Source organism: Rhagoletis pomonella, unplaced genomic scaffold, assembly GCF_013731165.1.
Source record: "Rhagoletis pomonella isolate Grant_MI unplaced genomic scaffold, Rhpom_1.0 Rhpom_scaffold_00011, whole genome shotgun sequence".
In the NCBI taxonomy this organism is placed as follows: Eukaryota; Metazoa; Arthropoda; class Insecta; order Diptera; family Tephritidae; genus Rhagoletis; species Rhagoletis pomonella.
Genome location: NW_023458565.1, coordinates 3,674,762 through 3,689,907, shown reverse-complemented (window position 1 = coordinate 3,689,907; position 15,146 = coordinate 3,674,762). Strand labels below are relative to the sequence as shown.

Sequence of the window (15,146 nt, the reverse complement as noted above, 5' to 3'; positions counted from 1 at the left end):
AAATGCGAACAGAACTTCAATTAAACAGATTGCAACCAAAATTATACACAAATACGGAAATGTTTAAACGAAGATTGTGGCCGTATTTTTCAACCAATTTGGAAACCACCAAAAATTGTCCTCATCTACAAACAACTTGCCAATGGTCTTCTTGGTTTTGAAATCGGTTCGGTAGAATCGCCAAACGCACGGTAATAAAATTTATGTTGGCGTTTTAATATATAGATTTTTGTATAATTTTAGGCAGGCTAGTCCTAAACTAATTATAATTATTTAATGTAAAATGAAATTCATTCGAATTTATAAGTTATATTTCGTTTGTCAGGAGCATCAAAACTATCTGTGTGCCAAATCTCCCCTGCGCCGAGATCTCCCCTAATGAAATCTTTTCATTACCATACATTCATCGTCCAATACCGATCTCATCTTATACGAACGCTTCTAACATTGTTCAAGTAAAATTTAGTTGATCACTTCGATGAATGATGTAAGAAAATTCGTAGCAGGATATGGCAACTATACTTAACTAGATCTTTGAGCTTACTTAAATAAAAGCATGAGTATCTGCGCATTGATAACACTAAAAAATATTTTTTATTTCTTTTTCTTACGTCAGTTTTGTACATACAATTGGCTGTAATCAATATTTTCTTATGCGCATTTTGAAGTCTTATCGGAACGTGTCTAAGTATAAGTAAATTGATTTTAATATCATATCTTCATCACGTAAAAGTTGTCTCAATGAGTCAATGTATTTTCCTACACTTGTGGTGAATACACAGTTACAAATTTCCGAAAACCTATAACATATTTTATAAAAAGTGCTTATTTTGCCTACGTCAAATCGAATATTGTGGATGAAATATATGTAAACTTTACAATGAAAAGCATGGTGTGACAGCGGGCTTGTGGTCAAAGCAGCCATATGAAGACTCTTACTTCTATGTAATTCGCGTGATGTTAACGTAAAAAAAATATCTATCCGATTTAAAATCGGCTAGAAGACCTTTACGATATTCAGAGCAATTACCACAACAACCTTTTGTTACATCCTTGACCCATCATTCGAAGAAATCCCCAATGAGTAGTGTTACTGATTTAGAAAAAAAAAAGAAAAATTGTTGGCGTCAGGCAAGGCAAGGCTTTACTGTTTTGTTTAGTTTTTTTTTTAATGTTTACTTATAGTGCACTTGTGACGGGCCGGCTAAAAAAAAATGATTTGTTTAAGAAATAGTTCGATTATTTCAACATCTTCTCATAAGTACATACTACATATCCGTGGCCACAAGCAATAACCGCCTATGTCGACTTAAGAAAAAATGGAGTTGTATATGCTATCGAATTCTTGAACCACTATTCCATGCGTATGTGAAATCCCCATCTCGCCAGTTAGACTACTTTAAAAGTTAAAGGTTTTCCCATAAGGATTGCGTCTAAAGTAGCAGCCCTACTCAGACATCCTGGTTTTCCAGGATTTGTTTTGATTTAAACAAATTGCCCTGGCGCCCTGGTCCACACTTAAATTGTCCTGGTTTTTAAATGAAGCAAATGCGGACACCTATCTAATTTTTAGCAGATTTTCGCTTTGAAAAAAGGTTAAGCTTTCTGTCATTAGTAGTCGAAAATCGATAATGAAACATTTTTTATCTGGGGAATTTACCTTCTTTCTGTTAAGTTTATTTGGTTAAAATCTAATTCTGTAACTTCGGGCAAATGCCAAAAAATGTTAAGTTTCTGAACACGCACTTCACTGAGGGGTCACATATACCACGAAGTAGATAATTTCAGGAGTTAAAATCTCTTCTAAAAGGCCTTTCTGAAAGTCATTCCTTTCGCCTTCATTTCTTGTACGGAGTGGCACAAATTCAAAGGCTTCTGCTTTCGGTACTCAAAGAAGAGCTTCGAGAAGGGCTTTTGTAGGACGCCTTTTGAAGAAGTTCTTTTCCAGCTGTTTTTAGTTCATAAAAATCATACTTCTTTAAGGAATTTAAATATTTAAGGTTCAGATCAAACATGTTTTATTGAGATTTAAAAAAATTCAAATTCTTTCCGACTACCTCTGTGTGCATCAAGTGTGCATGACGTATTTCAAAAATTAATAAGTTCACTTACTATTGCTTTTACTTCTCTACTATTCTGAGTCATTTACGTATGTAAATGTTTGTATTACATACTACAGGCCGCGTTACAAGATTACCGCATTGTATTACGACTGCGGGTGCGAACAATTGAGTCAACTTTTATAAGTATGTAAATTTATGCGAGTAACAGCGATAAGGCGGGTAATAGTAATACAGGTAATTAAGCAAGCGTGCAACTGGCGAACTAGTAAGCATTGCAGAAGATAACAATTTTCATAAAGTTATCGAATTGAAAAAAATTCTGATATAAATTTATTGCATTTATTTATGTAGAAGATGCGTTCCACAGCTTATAAATGCAAAAAATACTTTTTTTAGGTGTTCTTTTGGGGAAAATTTATCAAAATTAGTCAAAAGCTTGGTACAATACAGCAATCTTGTATTGAAAAATTTCAACAAATTAAGTATTTTTCGTGATTGGGATACGATTTGCACCAAATTTCGGCAAATTCTCAATAGTGTGACACACTGCCTTTAAACTTGTATTTATACGGATGTTGGTAAAGAGTGAACTATAAAAAACTAACCAAAATTAAATAAAAACAAATATAATATTTTATAACTTGTCAAAATTTGGTGCGGCTATAATTTTTTCGACTACTGTACATAAGTTGACTATGATTATTCGGCCGTGCTATCATAGTAGCACAATGCCACTAATATTTGACTTACAAACAAAATACGAGCAGGAATTTCAAAATTTTAACTCTATGTGAAATATTTTATTTTTATCAGTATTTTTCTTTTAATCAATCTATGTTGAAATAAAAGTGAAAAAAAATAAATAAAATATTTTGTGATCGAGTGCGAATGTACATTTGACAGTGCGCCTGGAAAAGTTTATCTATTCAAGAGTCCAAATTTATATTTAACCTTTGTAATTAGTAAATTTTATTGTAATTATATTATTTAATAACTTCACTTTTTATAAATTTATGCAATAATATCTTTAATACCTTTAACCTTTCAATGGCCTTAATTTGCTTTACTCTGTTTACCTTTCGATATTCACACAATGAACTAATACAGAGTTAATTACATACGTACAAAAGTAATCGTATAGCATTGCATTGCATTTGATTGCGATATTAGTAAATAACTGTATTTTGTGAAAGTTTACTACTTTTCAGTGATTCAGTGCCGCAATGAAAAGCTACATAATACAACGCATATACATACAACTTAATCTTAGGCGATTTAGTTTTCAGCTTCGTCGTCTCCCTTAAGCTCAATACCACCACTCCATGCAACCATTCTGCAATTTTTCGATTAATTACCACTAAATAATGAAATTTTTGAATAACCGAATTTATTGAATACTTATCGTTTTTCAACTTTCAGTAAACTGCATGATAAGCAAGAGTGTTCTTCCCGATTTCGAACATTTTCGATAACACGCTATGTTATATTAAAGTAATTGGACCAAGTTTGGTGGAAATCGATAAAGCGGTTATCGATACACACAGATGTTGTCGTAAGTGGGTGGTGCCACGCCCGTTTTCCAAAAATCTTTAATGCTGTTTCTTGTTAAGAGATTATTGTAAGTTTGACTAAATTGGCGTCTTTAGTTATTGAAATATCGGAGTTTTCGTATTTCTGAAATATGCCGTTATGGTAAGAGGGCGTAATTTTAGTCCGATTTCAAAAATTGTCAACATATTGCTTTTTGTTTTTTTGGTTAATAATTGTACCGAGTTTGATAGTAATTGATAAACCGATTACCGAGATATATGTACATATCTAGGCGTAGGTAGGCGGTGCTGCATCCATTTTCCACAATTTTTTCTTGATATCATTTTCTGCTGAGAGGCCATTGCATACATTGATTTTGAGTGAATTAGTTTAAGTACTTACTAATTTAGCGCAGTTTTCGTATATCTGTAAATTTGCGTCATATGGGAGGTGGGCGGGCGTGGTCCTTGCCTGATTTCATAAATTGTCAACGAGTTTCTTAGTAAGACCCTATGCAATGATCCCGCCGAATTTGGTGGGGATTGGTAACGGGATTACAGAGATACAGCATTTCATCATAAGTGGGCGGTGCCATGCCCATTTTCCAAATATTTCATAGCTATCTCATTTTATGCCAAATTGTACTTGACATTCCAACTTTCAACAATTTGCATCCAGTATTTGCCGAAATATCGTAGTTTTTTTCATTTTTCGAAAATACCGTTATATGGGGGGTGGGCGTGGTTATTGCCCGATTTCGCCCATTTTCAATACCAACCTACCTTGAATAAAGGGCAAGCTACTTACCGAATTTTGTTAACATATCTCAATTTTTTCTCGAGTTATCGTGTACACTGTACACGGACAGACGGACGGACAGACATGGTTTAATCGATTTCTATTTTTATTCTGAGCATTTATGTATACATTCGTCTATATCTATCTCGAATCGTTTTTGGTGTTGCACAAGTGCGCTCAGGCATAAAAACTTAGAGCCATCATCGAATATCTCTTCTTGCCTTCCGAGGTTGGAGGCGTGGACTTTGTAAAGACAAAATGAGATTTTTCTTATTTTGCAAGGAGTTTAAGCTGGACGAAATATTGGCAAAACACGAAAGTAGAAATTGATGTATTTTGGAACGAATTTCCGTCATCCCTTGTCAAATTTGGTTTGGAGACGAACCGGTTTTTCGTTGCCAGGTCTGCTATTATAAAGCTGATGCACAATTTAAACGAACCTATTCTTCTGTAACTTTTCAAATTAAACTTTGCCACTCCTTCTACCCTATTTTTAAATACAGCTTAACACAGCTGCGCCATAAGTTATTTTCAAATGCATCAAGGAAATATTCGAACTGTTTTAATACTTTCGACGCCTCTTAAGGCATTTGCATTCGTTCTTGCAAATACATATTTGGTAACAAACTGTTTGAATTACATGCTTACATACCAGGTGTGAAACCCGCTTTCAATTGAAATTGAGTTAGTATTCACAAGTGTTTTTGAGAAACACATCTTAATGCAATACTTGACTACTCACTTATAATAAAGAGACAAAATCGAATAACACAAATATTATGGTGATTTCATTTCTTCCAAAAAATATTGCCCTTCCCCGATGCAAAATGTGTTTGATGTTACACTCAACCCTTTAAAAAGGCATGTTTATGCCTTCTTGTCCTTGTCTAGCTCACGCATTTCATAATGTAGTCGTTTTAAAAAACCATCCGATTTTCAGGGCAACCATCTCCCCTGGCAAAGCTTCACATTTCACATTTTAAGAAACGAACACATAATTTTCTCACCCTTGCCTTTAATTACGAATCGAAAGGGGCAATCAAAAGGCGGTATTTTTTCGTAGAAACGAAATCACGATTACATTTTTCGGTTTAAAGAAATAAGCCCAAAATACAATAGCGCAGTCGCAGTGGCAGTGACAGTTTTTAAAATCAGCTGTTACTGCTAATATTGGCAGTCAATGCCGCAACAAACACAATACCGACGTTGTCAGTGACTGCTTTTTTGACATTCCCTTTTGTTTGTTTACATTTTTGTTGTTGCCTTTTAGGCTCCAGTGTCATCAACATAAGTTGGCTGCGTTTCATTTATGTCAGATTCGACATGCGACAGGTGATAGCGATAGAAGCCATGCTTCTTCTTATGAGCACGCTTGTGTCAAATTGTCGCCGGTTTTGCTTTGTTTACATATCCGCATATACATACACATATACGTAAATATATACCCTGCAAACAAATGCTCCCGAAATCTTTAAGAATATCGGAAATTTGTTAAGATTTTTTTAGGAATGATTAAAGAAAAACATATGAAGCGGTTGACAAGAACTAGTAAAGAAATGTCTATACGATTTTCTAAAGAAAATTCTTAAAAAAATTGTGAAATCCTCCAGAATTCTGTGAAATCCTGGCATGCAGGGTATACATATACATACGAATAAGAATAGATAAAGAAGCTGTTGATGACACAAGGAGTTCGTACCAATGGTAAATGTTGTTTTTGTACTATTGCTACAACCTGTAACATTATTGAATCATGGCAGTGACAGTGAATTTAGTATTTGGGCTAAACGGAGCAGTACTGCTAGCTGCCGCTGCTGTATTGTGAGTCGCTTCATTGGACACCACACTTTCTAAAAAAACAGCTGATTTCGAAAAACTGCCGCAGCCACTGCCACTGCGTTATTGTATTTTGGGCTATAATGTTTTGTCATCATTCTTTGAATCGTTAAGTTTTCTGAATAACCAGAAAAAGTATGTTATGCTCTTTCTGCTTGAGATCAACTAAATGTAAATAAGTACATAAATATTTTTATCAGCGCGCCGGCAAACAATCGCTGTACTTGCAATACGATATTAGTCATTCTTGTTTAAATTTTAGCTTATTTGTTCCATGTCTGCCGGTCAAATTAAACTCGAGACTTTTCGATTATTGGCAGACGTTCAGCTTTGTTTATCTCTGACAAAAATACTTAACAAAGAATGAAGAGGAAGGTGTTGATTAAATAAAAAAGCAATCTACATAAAATCAATGTACATTTGTATGTATCTATATATGTATGTACATACATATACATATGCTCATATGAGCCAGTATCAAAACTTGAACCTTTATTTGCGAGTTTTTAAGCAATATGCAATTAGTTTAGTTTAGCTTCGATTTTCCTCCGGCAACTTCTGCACAAACGAATTTTAATCGGTGCGGCGATTTTCAAGGCAATTTTAGAGGCATTTAGTTGAATCAAAAGTTCTAAAAATTTCATATTAAAACACATTTATTTCTCGATACTAGGTAATGCAAAATTGAGTGCCGCACTTTTCTTAGGACATCGCCCTTGGGGGAAAAAAAGCAATTTTCGAATGTGAAATGGGTTGTTTTACTGATTATTTTTTCGATTACTATACATTACATTTTCCCACTGGGCTTCGTTGTAAATTCGAAATCCAGCCAATTCTCGAAGAAAATTTTTATGAAAGTGAGCTTAACTTTCCTTTGGAGAATGGGCTTCTTCAACACATTTGTTTCTCGTTTCCTACATTTACATTTCATTTTCAAAGTAAAAGGATTTATAATATACGCGTCAAACATTTATAAAATATTTGCTTTTAAAAACTTTAAATGCGCTTTTTGTTATAAACATTTATTTTACGTTTGTAGAAGTAAACTTATTGCAAGTTTACATGTTTGTATAAATAACAGTAGCGAATGTTAAAAAAATGTTGTATATACATTAGACTGCATCACCAAAAAAAGTTGCGGTTTTCCCGCCGGTACGATTCGGTTGAATGGATTTTTAAATATTTTTATGCAGATTTTTTAAGCTTAATCTAATTTGTCATCTGAGGGGACCTTTTTCAAAAAGTTCTTTAAGAAACTATTTTTATCAGTAAACAAACTCCATTTTTGGAGGTATTTTCAAATCGGTCCAGCTCACTTAAATCTTAATATTTTTCCGAAATATTTTGGTGGACGTCTTAAAATATAATAGATTTTATAATTCCAATGGAAAAATAGTACAGATTTTTTTTGTATGGGGAGTGATGCAGTCTAATGTACATACAACGTTAGTTCATTAAATCACGAAAATAAAGCAAAGGTATTATTAGTGCACCGGTTGGCGATTATTCGTTTTTTTGCGAACTTGTAGTAGGCGTGACAAAAAACGGCCGTATTAGCTGCAACACGTGACTCACGTTACTTTCTTTGCCTTTTTAGTACATCCATATTTATATGTGCTTATATAAGTATGTGTGTCTACTAGGGCGGAGTAATTTGTTCGGAGCGAAAATTTCGAAGAAAGTGTATAGCAAATTCAAATTCTACGATTTATTCTAATGACGTTTGACCCTCGTAATTTTCAAAAGAAAAAGCAGTTTATTCCCAGCAAACAATTTTTGTTGCCGGCAATAAGAAAACGTCTCGCCCTCGGCAACAAATTTATTGCCGGTAATATCTCCATCGTATCGATTTCTTATTACCAGTCGCTCTAAAACCTCCGGCGAAGGCAACTCGCCTGGGCGAGTCGTTTTCTTATTACCTTAATGAGTTGTTTTCATATCGCTTTATTATTGCTACAGGCGATATTTGTAATAATTTTATACTTCTTAATAATTCATTCATTTTTTTATACAAAACTGGGACTTAAAAACGAAATTAATTATTGCTCTCGCTATGGCGCTTCCTATTTTTTCACTCCTACCTTTGGCGTAAACTCGATGCTTTTGGAGAATCCTGTTGACGCAAGATTCATCAGTTTGGGAGTAATAATGATAACATATGTATTCCTAAAATGACTTCTTTCTCACCACGGCAATAAATCGGCATGTCGCCAATATGTTGCCATTGGCGATTGTTGCCTATTTCTTATGTTTGGCATGGTGGGTTGTATCAAGAAAACACAAAATTTTGTAAATGGAAAATACATTTCGTTCAGAAAAAATTATAATACACTGATTTTTCTTTTAAAACGTAATTTTCGGTATATAGTTTTGTACACCATTTTTGCTTAGAATCGAACGTAGAATTCGAATATGCGAAATTATATTACTCCGCCCTAATGTCTACACATACATATGTATTTGTTTTTAATTTTTCCTTCACATATTTTATTTTTAAAATATGTTATGTTTTTTTTTCTGTGCTTCGCCAAATTACAACCCATAAATAACGGCGATGTGTGTGGAAATGGGTGGAGTTTAAAAGTAGGTGTGTTTTCTGGCGGCAAAATGTGCGTGAACGAAAATACGTTTAATTTCATTTCACGTTGCTGCTTCCGATATTTGCGTGCATTTTGTTGTATCTAATAAATGAAAAAAAAAAAAATATTTTAAAGTGACATTTCACTTATTTTTTCACTTAACTCATTCTACACAGTCGACGTCTTGTTTCCGTGCATACGAATAATTAACTAATTACAATTTGCATTTAAATTGAGAGTATGTAAAAGAGTTATTTAAGTGTGAAAAGGTGAAAAATATTGGCAAACGTTAAGAGATTGATTACTATGGGTCGCCGGAAGTTTGCAAAATGTTGTAATTACCGTGTAAATAGTGTAGTACCATGACGAACGGCGAATAATCTTGCACAATGCATAGTTGACTGTTGATAAACATGTTGAAAAATTAAACAAAACATAGATATTTACTACACACATTTTTGTGAAAGTGAAATTCCTTACGGAACTTCGGGCACGCTTGCGTTAAATGTTGTAACACCAGCGTAAAGGGGGAATATGGCGAATGTAAAGATAGAAAGGGATTGCCACTGTGAGGGCGAGAAGAAGAGAGATCGAAAAATAAAGAGAGAGACAAACACGCATAACGCATAAACAAAATCTATTTTCATATAGGAGAAAATGCGCAAACCTCTCGACAAAAAAAAATCTCAAAAAGGGGCGATCAAGCAGTTGGCGGAATATGCAATCAGCGGTGAAAGGTAGAAGGGAGGTGCAAGAGAGTACTGCCACAGGGTTCGGTTCTGGGCCCAATACTTTGGAATATTATGTTATGGTGTGCTGCCGACATAGCGCCAAATGTGGTAGCAGAGCACCTAGAAAAAATAAGTCCGGCAGCAAATAGTTCAATCGTTCAGATTCAAGCACGTCTGGCCGAAACAGGACTCAAACTTGCGCACCAAAAAACCTAGACAGTTATAATAAGCTGCAAAAAGGCCAGAGAAGTGGCGGCTATAAACTTGGGTCACCAAGAAATTACCTCAAAGGCGGCCTTAAAATACCTAGGCATAATGTTTGATACATGAGGCTTACTTTCAAAACGCACAATGATTACGCGGTCGAAAAAGCCGAAAAGTGGCTGCTCCCCCTCCGCCCTTAAGGTAGTTCAACGGTGGAAGGAAAACTGAGCAGGGGTGGGTTTTTAGTGCGGTGAGCCGAAAGGCAAGTCCTTTTCGGCTTTCAGTGCTTTGTGCCACCTCTACAAAAAATATATATACAGTACATAAATTAAAATAACAAATCAATATAGGGCTTCAATACTACTGATCTGTACTTTTTGTTCTTTATATACTGACAAATTCGATCTTCAAAGACTTTCTTAAGTTTCCTCAATGCATTACGACAAAAAATTGCTCATGCGTCATACACATAGACGCGTCATGTACAAGTCTCGTTGTTCTGCTTAATTCAGTAGCCGGTTTGGTGGCTACATTGCGTGCATATGACCAGAAACCGCTGCACACAGCTGCAGTCTGTTTACACATTACTCATGTGACTCCGAACGAAAAGAGTGTCGCGTGAAAGTGGTTTAACGGCCCAGACGCTCAAATTGTTGTAACCGTCAATTACATCTGATGTAGTCAGTGAGACCAGAAAAATTGTGTTAAAAATATTCCCAGTCATGATAAAATCTTCAAAAAAACCATAAAAAGGTTACTGAAACGAGAAAAAAATCGGTTTTCTCTAGAAATAACTTCATTGAAGACTTTATAGAAAAAAAAAACAGTTTTTTGTATTAAAATTGTATTTGTTATACAAAACCTTTTAAATAATCATTTGTATAAAGAACACAACTTAAGGTATTCATTCTCGCTATTGGATGATGATGATGTTTCTATAAAGTTAATTACAGAAAATTTAATTTGTTAATTTAATTTGTTAATTTAAATTTAGAAACCAAAGTTACTTACCATTTTGTTTTAACAAATAGCGATCCTTACTTTTTATCTTGTGTGGAAATTCATAAAGCCGAGTGTGAGCTGCACAAAGCCGAGTTTGAGCGCGAATTTCGACAGGCAAAATCAATTCAAAAACATATTCATAAAACTCGAAATTAATATCTACCTGTCGTGCAAGGTAAATTGATGACAAAACGAAAAGTTTGTTGCCAACCATCCCAAAAAAATAAATCTTCAAGCGGTGGCAGATATTTTCACTGCGAAGATTTATTGTATGCAGATTTATTTTTTGTAATTATCTTCGTGTGAAGATTTTTCTGATTATTTATGAAAAATATCTTAATTTTGAAGATAAATCGGCACTTCTGGCAACACTGGATGTAGTATGTTAATGGTTTAACAATTCTTGATTGGTCCACTTCCTTCATAGCTGTACCAAGGGCATTGATAAGGGCATGAAATCAGTTGGTGCAGTTATCTTATTACATTAAACGAGCAATTCTTGTATAATATATAGTGTTACGCATTTTTTTTGCATTTTAAGGATATCTAAAAATAAGTATTATCTCTGAGGATATTCGTAAAAGGTTGCCACCTATTCGAAATTAGCTACAATTTAAATAAAATATCATAATATTGGTATCTAATGGAAGGAATTTAAAAAATCCTCGATTCAGAAATATTTTGGAATGGGGTTGTCACCTATTTTAAATCGCTTATTTGTTTAATTTTTTGTTTAGAAAATAAAGGTACAATATTACTATTAATGGGCATTAAAAGGTTCTTAAACAATACTTTGCCTATATACTAAGTGTTATCCCTTGTGATATTAGTGCAAGGTTGCCACTCATTCTCGATTCTAAAAAAATTAACTAAAAACCCGCAATATGGATATCAAATGAAAGGTATTTTTGAGAACTTAAGTCCGAAAATATTTTCGATGAGGGTTGCCATGTTTCTTTGTTAAATAAATTTGTATATTGTTAATTTCCATAATACGGTAGCAAGAATCGCCTGATGTGAACGGCCTTTCAAATTACCGTTGTATGTATAAGTACACTGTACTTATTCGCTCAAGATATGCAATATTCATCCCAGCGTATTTCTAAATAGGGTTGCCACCTTACTTTCTAAAATATCAAAAGTCTATTTTTTTAATTTATTTTCAAAATATTACTTTTTAAGCTACCCAAAGCTTAAGCTACCAGTATTTGAAACCCAAACCTTGAATCTTTCAAAAGCACATGCCCCTCGAGCAAGGCTCGGCCAACCTGGTACTACTATTTATCAGATAATATACTGAAATTGAAGGTGTTAGCCTTTCGAGTGAAAGAAATTTGAATACATTTCTTAAGAAAATAATGTACGTAATAACGTAACCGTACTTTGCACTTCTTACCTTTCACTACATAATTGATGAGTTTTAATACAATTTTAGGGGATTCACAACAAGTAAGCGTCGTAATGCCTCAAAGTCGTAAACTTTTTAATGTAAAATAGCAAGTAAAATACTTGTTGAGGATTCGCGGGCTTATTATATTTCCTGTTATTACTACTACGTTTTAGCTTTATTTTGCATTAAAATACAGTATCGGTCATATGAATAGCACCCCCATTTCAAAGCGAAATTGTTTGTCACTCATGTTTATTTATTTTTAAAATTTTTTAATTAAAATTTAGTTCATTCCCTAACAAAATCCACATAATTCCAAGCTTGGAACTTTGTAGAAAACTAAAAACTATATTCAACGAATTGTCAATCCAAATTTCAAACTATGTGTTGCAGTTTTCTTCCATATAAATATGTGTTTGTCGGTTATTCATATTCCAGTTGAAGCTCTAATTTTGACAGGCGTGAAGGAGGCAGTCGCCTGTCGTGTGAACAAATTGGTGTTATGACAGCAAACGTATCTTAAATTATTTGAAGTCGCTGTAGATTTGAATTGAATTTTTGGGATACAATAAAAATCAGGGAATAATGGGTTTTACAAAAATTAACTATATTAACTACCACTACATCATAGCAACTACAAGCTTTTGCAATTTTGAGGCTGCCACTGCGTTATTGTATTTTGGGCTAAAGAAATTCCAAATAATCGGCGAAAAAAGGCCGATGCCGATGCTTAATTTTGTGCCGATACTAGCCGATGCGGATGCCGATTAATCGGTCGGACTCTACACTGTAGACATAACTTCAAATATTTCCGTCGGCATTTTGTTCTTCTTTGTAAGGAATTTGATGACAGCTCTCTACTCCAATTTCGCACAATGTGCCGAAGACTCACACATGTTGATGCTTACGGCTCAATTTATGAAAGCGCAATGATGTTGATGACATTCGGTATTTATTCGACTAAGGCTAGGCAAGACATTAGGCTCAAAACTTTTCAGCCTCCCTTCGTATTAATAGCATTGTAGGTGACAAAAATGGTGCTAACTATATTTGAAACCTGGCCTTTGTAAAGACTTAAATTTGAACTTCTACATAGGCATCTTTTCTTAAAGTATAGACTTTCATATGTAAATTCAGTACGCTATACATATTATTTATTGAAATAGAAATTTTAGTTTTATATTAACGTCTGTATCATCTTTTTTCCACAGTTATATCGCTGGTCGCTTTAAAATAATCTCAAATTCCGAAACCAAGGGCCTTGGCACATTTGTGGGCACATTCGCGTTGCCATCACTGATCTTTCTCTCGCTGATCGAGCTTAATTGGAGTACAGTGAATTGGACCTTTCTGCTGGCGATGACGATTTCCAAGACTATCGTCTTCTTTTCTGTACTAGTAATTTCACTACTCATTACGCGTCCACTCAATTACGCGCGTGCGGGTTTGCTGAGTATTTTCTGTACGCAAAGTAATGATTTCGCGATAGGCTATCCAATTGGTATGTACTGCTATATTTACATATTTTATTAAATAAGTCAACGAACACATTCTTTTGTTGCTTGCAGTGATGGCCTTATACCAAGATGTGCATCCGGAATATGCTTCGTATTTGTATTTGATGGCGCCCATCTCATTGGCGCTGCTTAATCCCATCGGCTTGGTGTTTATGGAAGTCTCCAAAATTATTACAACTAAAGCTGAGGCGGTACGTCACTTGTGATTTTGTGTTGGCAGTCTTACAAATTTCTATGTATGTAGTCTAATTTGAAACATTTTCAGGTTCAAGAGGCAGCCATCTGTCCGGACAATTGTCCTGCTGAACAGCTATCAAAGCGGAATCGCTGTCTGGGTGAAAAGCCGTTGCTTGTCTTGCATACGCTTAAATCGTTATTTTTCAACCCTATGCTGCTAATGACGCTACTCGGTGTTGGCGGCGCTTTTGTCTTTCCAAATGGTTTGCCCGAAGTAGTTGCGAGCACGCTGCGTGTCTTCGGTCAGTCATTCTCGGCCACAGCGCTCTTTTTGCTGGGCTTAAAGATTGTTGGCCAAGGTGGTTCGCTGCGCGGATCAGGCTTGCTGCTACCCGGTATATTGATACTGGTTAAAATGTAAGTTAGCGAAGTGTTGCATACATTTAGGTGACCAACTTAAACGGTTTTGAAATTTAATTGCTCAGATTGGTGCTGCCGCTAGTGTGCCGGCAGACAGTGAACATCATGCAGGCGGGCACAGATTTCAACGATACAACAGAATTGAGCACTTTTGGCTTTTTGTATGGCACATTTCCAGCAGCGCCGGGCGCATTCGTGATTGCCACACAATATAATGTTGAAGTGGAGTTGGTAAGTAAAAGGAATGTTGTTTCGTTGTTCCGCTAATTCATTTACATACGTAATTTAAGGTTGCTACGGCCATGGTGCTTTGCACATTTATCTCAGCGCCGTTAATGTTCATCTCGGCCAAAATGATCTCACTGACAAATTTGAATCCTGTAGATTATATACATGAGTTGGATGTATTCTCGTTCGACATAAGCGTAGCTGGTGTTGCTGCATGCGGTTGGGTTTTACTATTGCTCGTTGTGACCAAACGTTTCAGACGCATGCCGCAACGTATAACATTTTGCTTGGTGCTTTCACAGTTTATGTGCTGTCTGGCGGTGATCATTTGGGCGAAGTTAGCACATGTTGAAAAGTGGGTGATATACTTGCAGTTTTTCCTCTTTAACATGGGCACATTTAGTAGCCGATTGTGGACAGCCATATTGGCGATAGCATTGCTCTTCCTGCAGTGTCGTAGTTTATGTTTTGTTCTTAAATTGTGGCCTTACATGGTGAGTTCGGAAAATTGAAGGATAAATTGTAATTTTAATTGATATAAATTTTTGTTTATTTCTCAAACAGATTGCCTTCGCATGGGGTGTGCCTGCTATAATCTCAGCGCTGCTCATTGCATTGGACAGACAAATAACATCGCAGGATAGTCACAACCCTAGTTTTCAATATGGCAC

The 15,146-nt window shown here is 35.2% G+C and overlaps 2 protein-coding genes across 2 annotated transcripts in view; one reads left to right on the top strand and one right to left on the bottom strand.

Annotated features, from left to right (window-relative positions):
- LOC118747292 (integral membrane protein GPR155-like) overlaps positions 1–15,146 on the bottom strand; it is a 346,226-nt gene that overhangs the window by 57,942 nt on the left and 273,138 nt on the right. The gene's annotated exons all lie outside the window — the stretch shown is intronic.
- Positions 13,298–15,146, top strand: part of LOC118747080 (integral membrane protein GPR155-like) — a gene marked incomplete at its 5' end in the record, with an annotated part of 18,250 nt that continues 16,401 nt past the window's right edge. Inside the window, 6 exons of the mRNA XM_036481072.1 lie at positions 13,298–13,634; positions 13,702–13,841; positions 13,916–14,244; positions 14,313–14,478; positions 14,538–14,969; positions 15,040–15,142. Of these exons, the coding sequence (XP_036336965.1) occupies positions 13,298–13,634; positions 13,702–13,841; positions 13,916–14,244; positions 14,313–14,478; positions 14,538–14,969; positions 15,040–15,142 (1,507 nt within the window). The remainder of the gene's footprint in view (positions 13,635–13,701; positions 13,842–13,915; positions 14,245–14,312; positions 14,479–14,537; positions 14,970–15,039; positions 15,143–15,146) is intronic.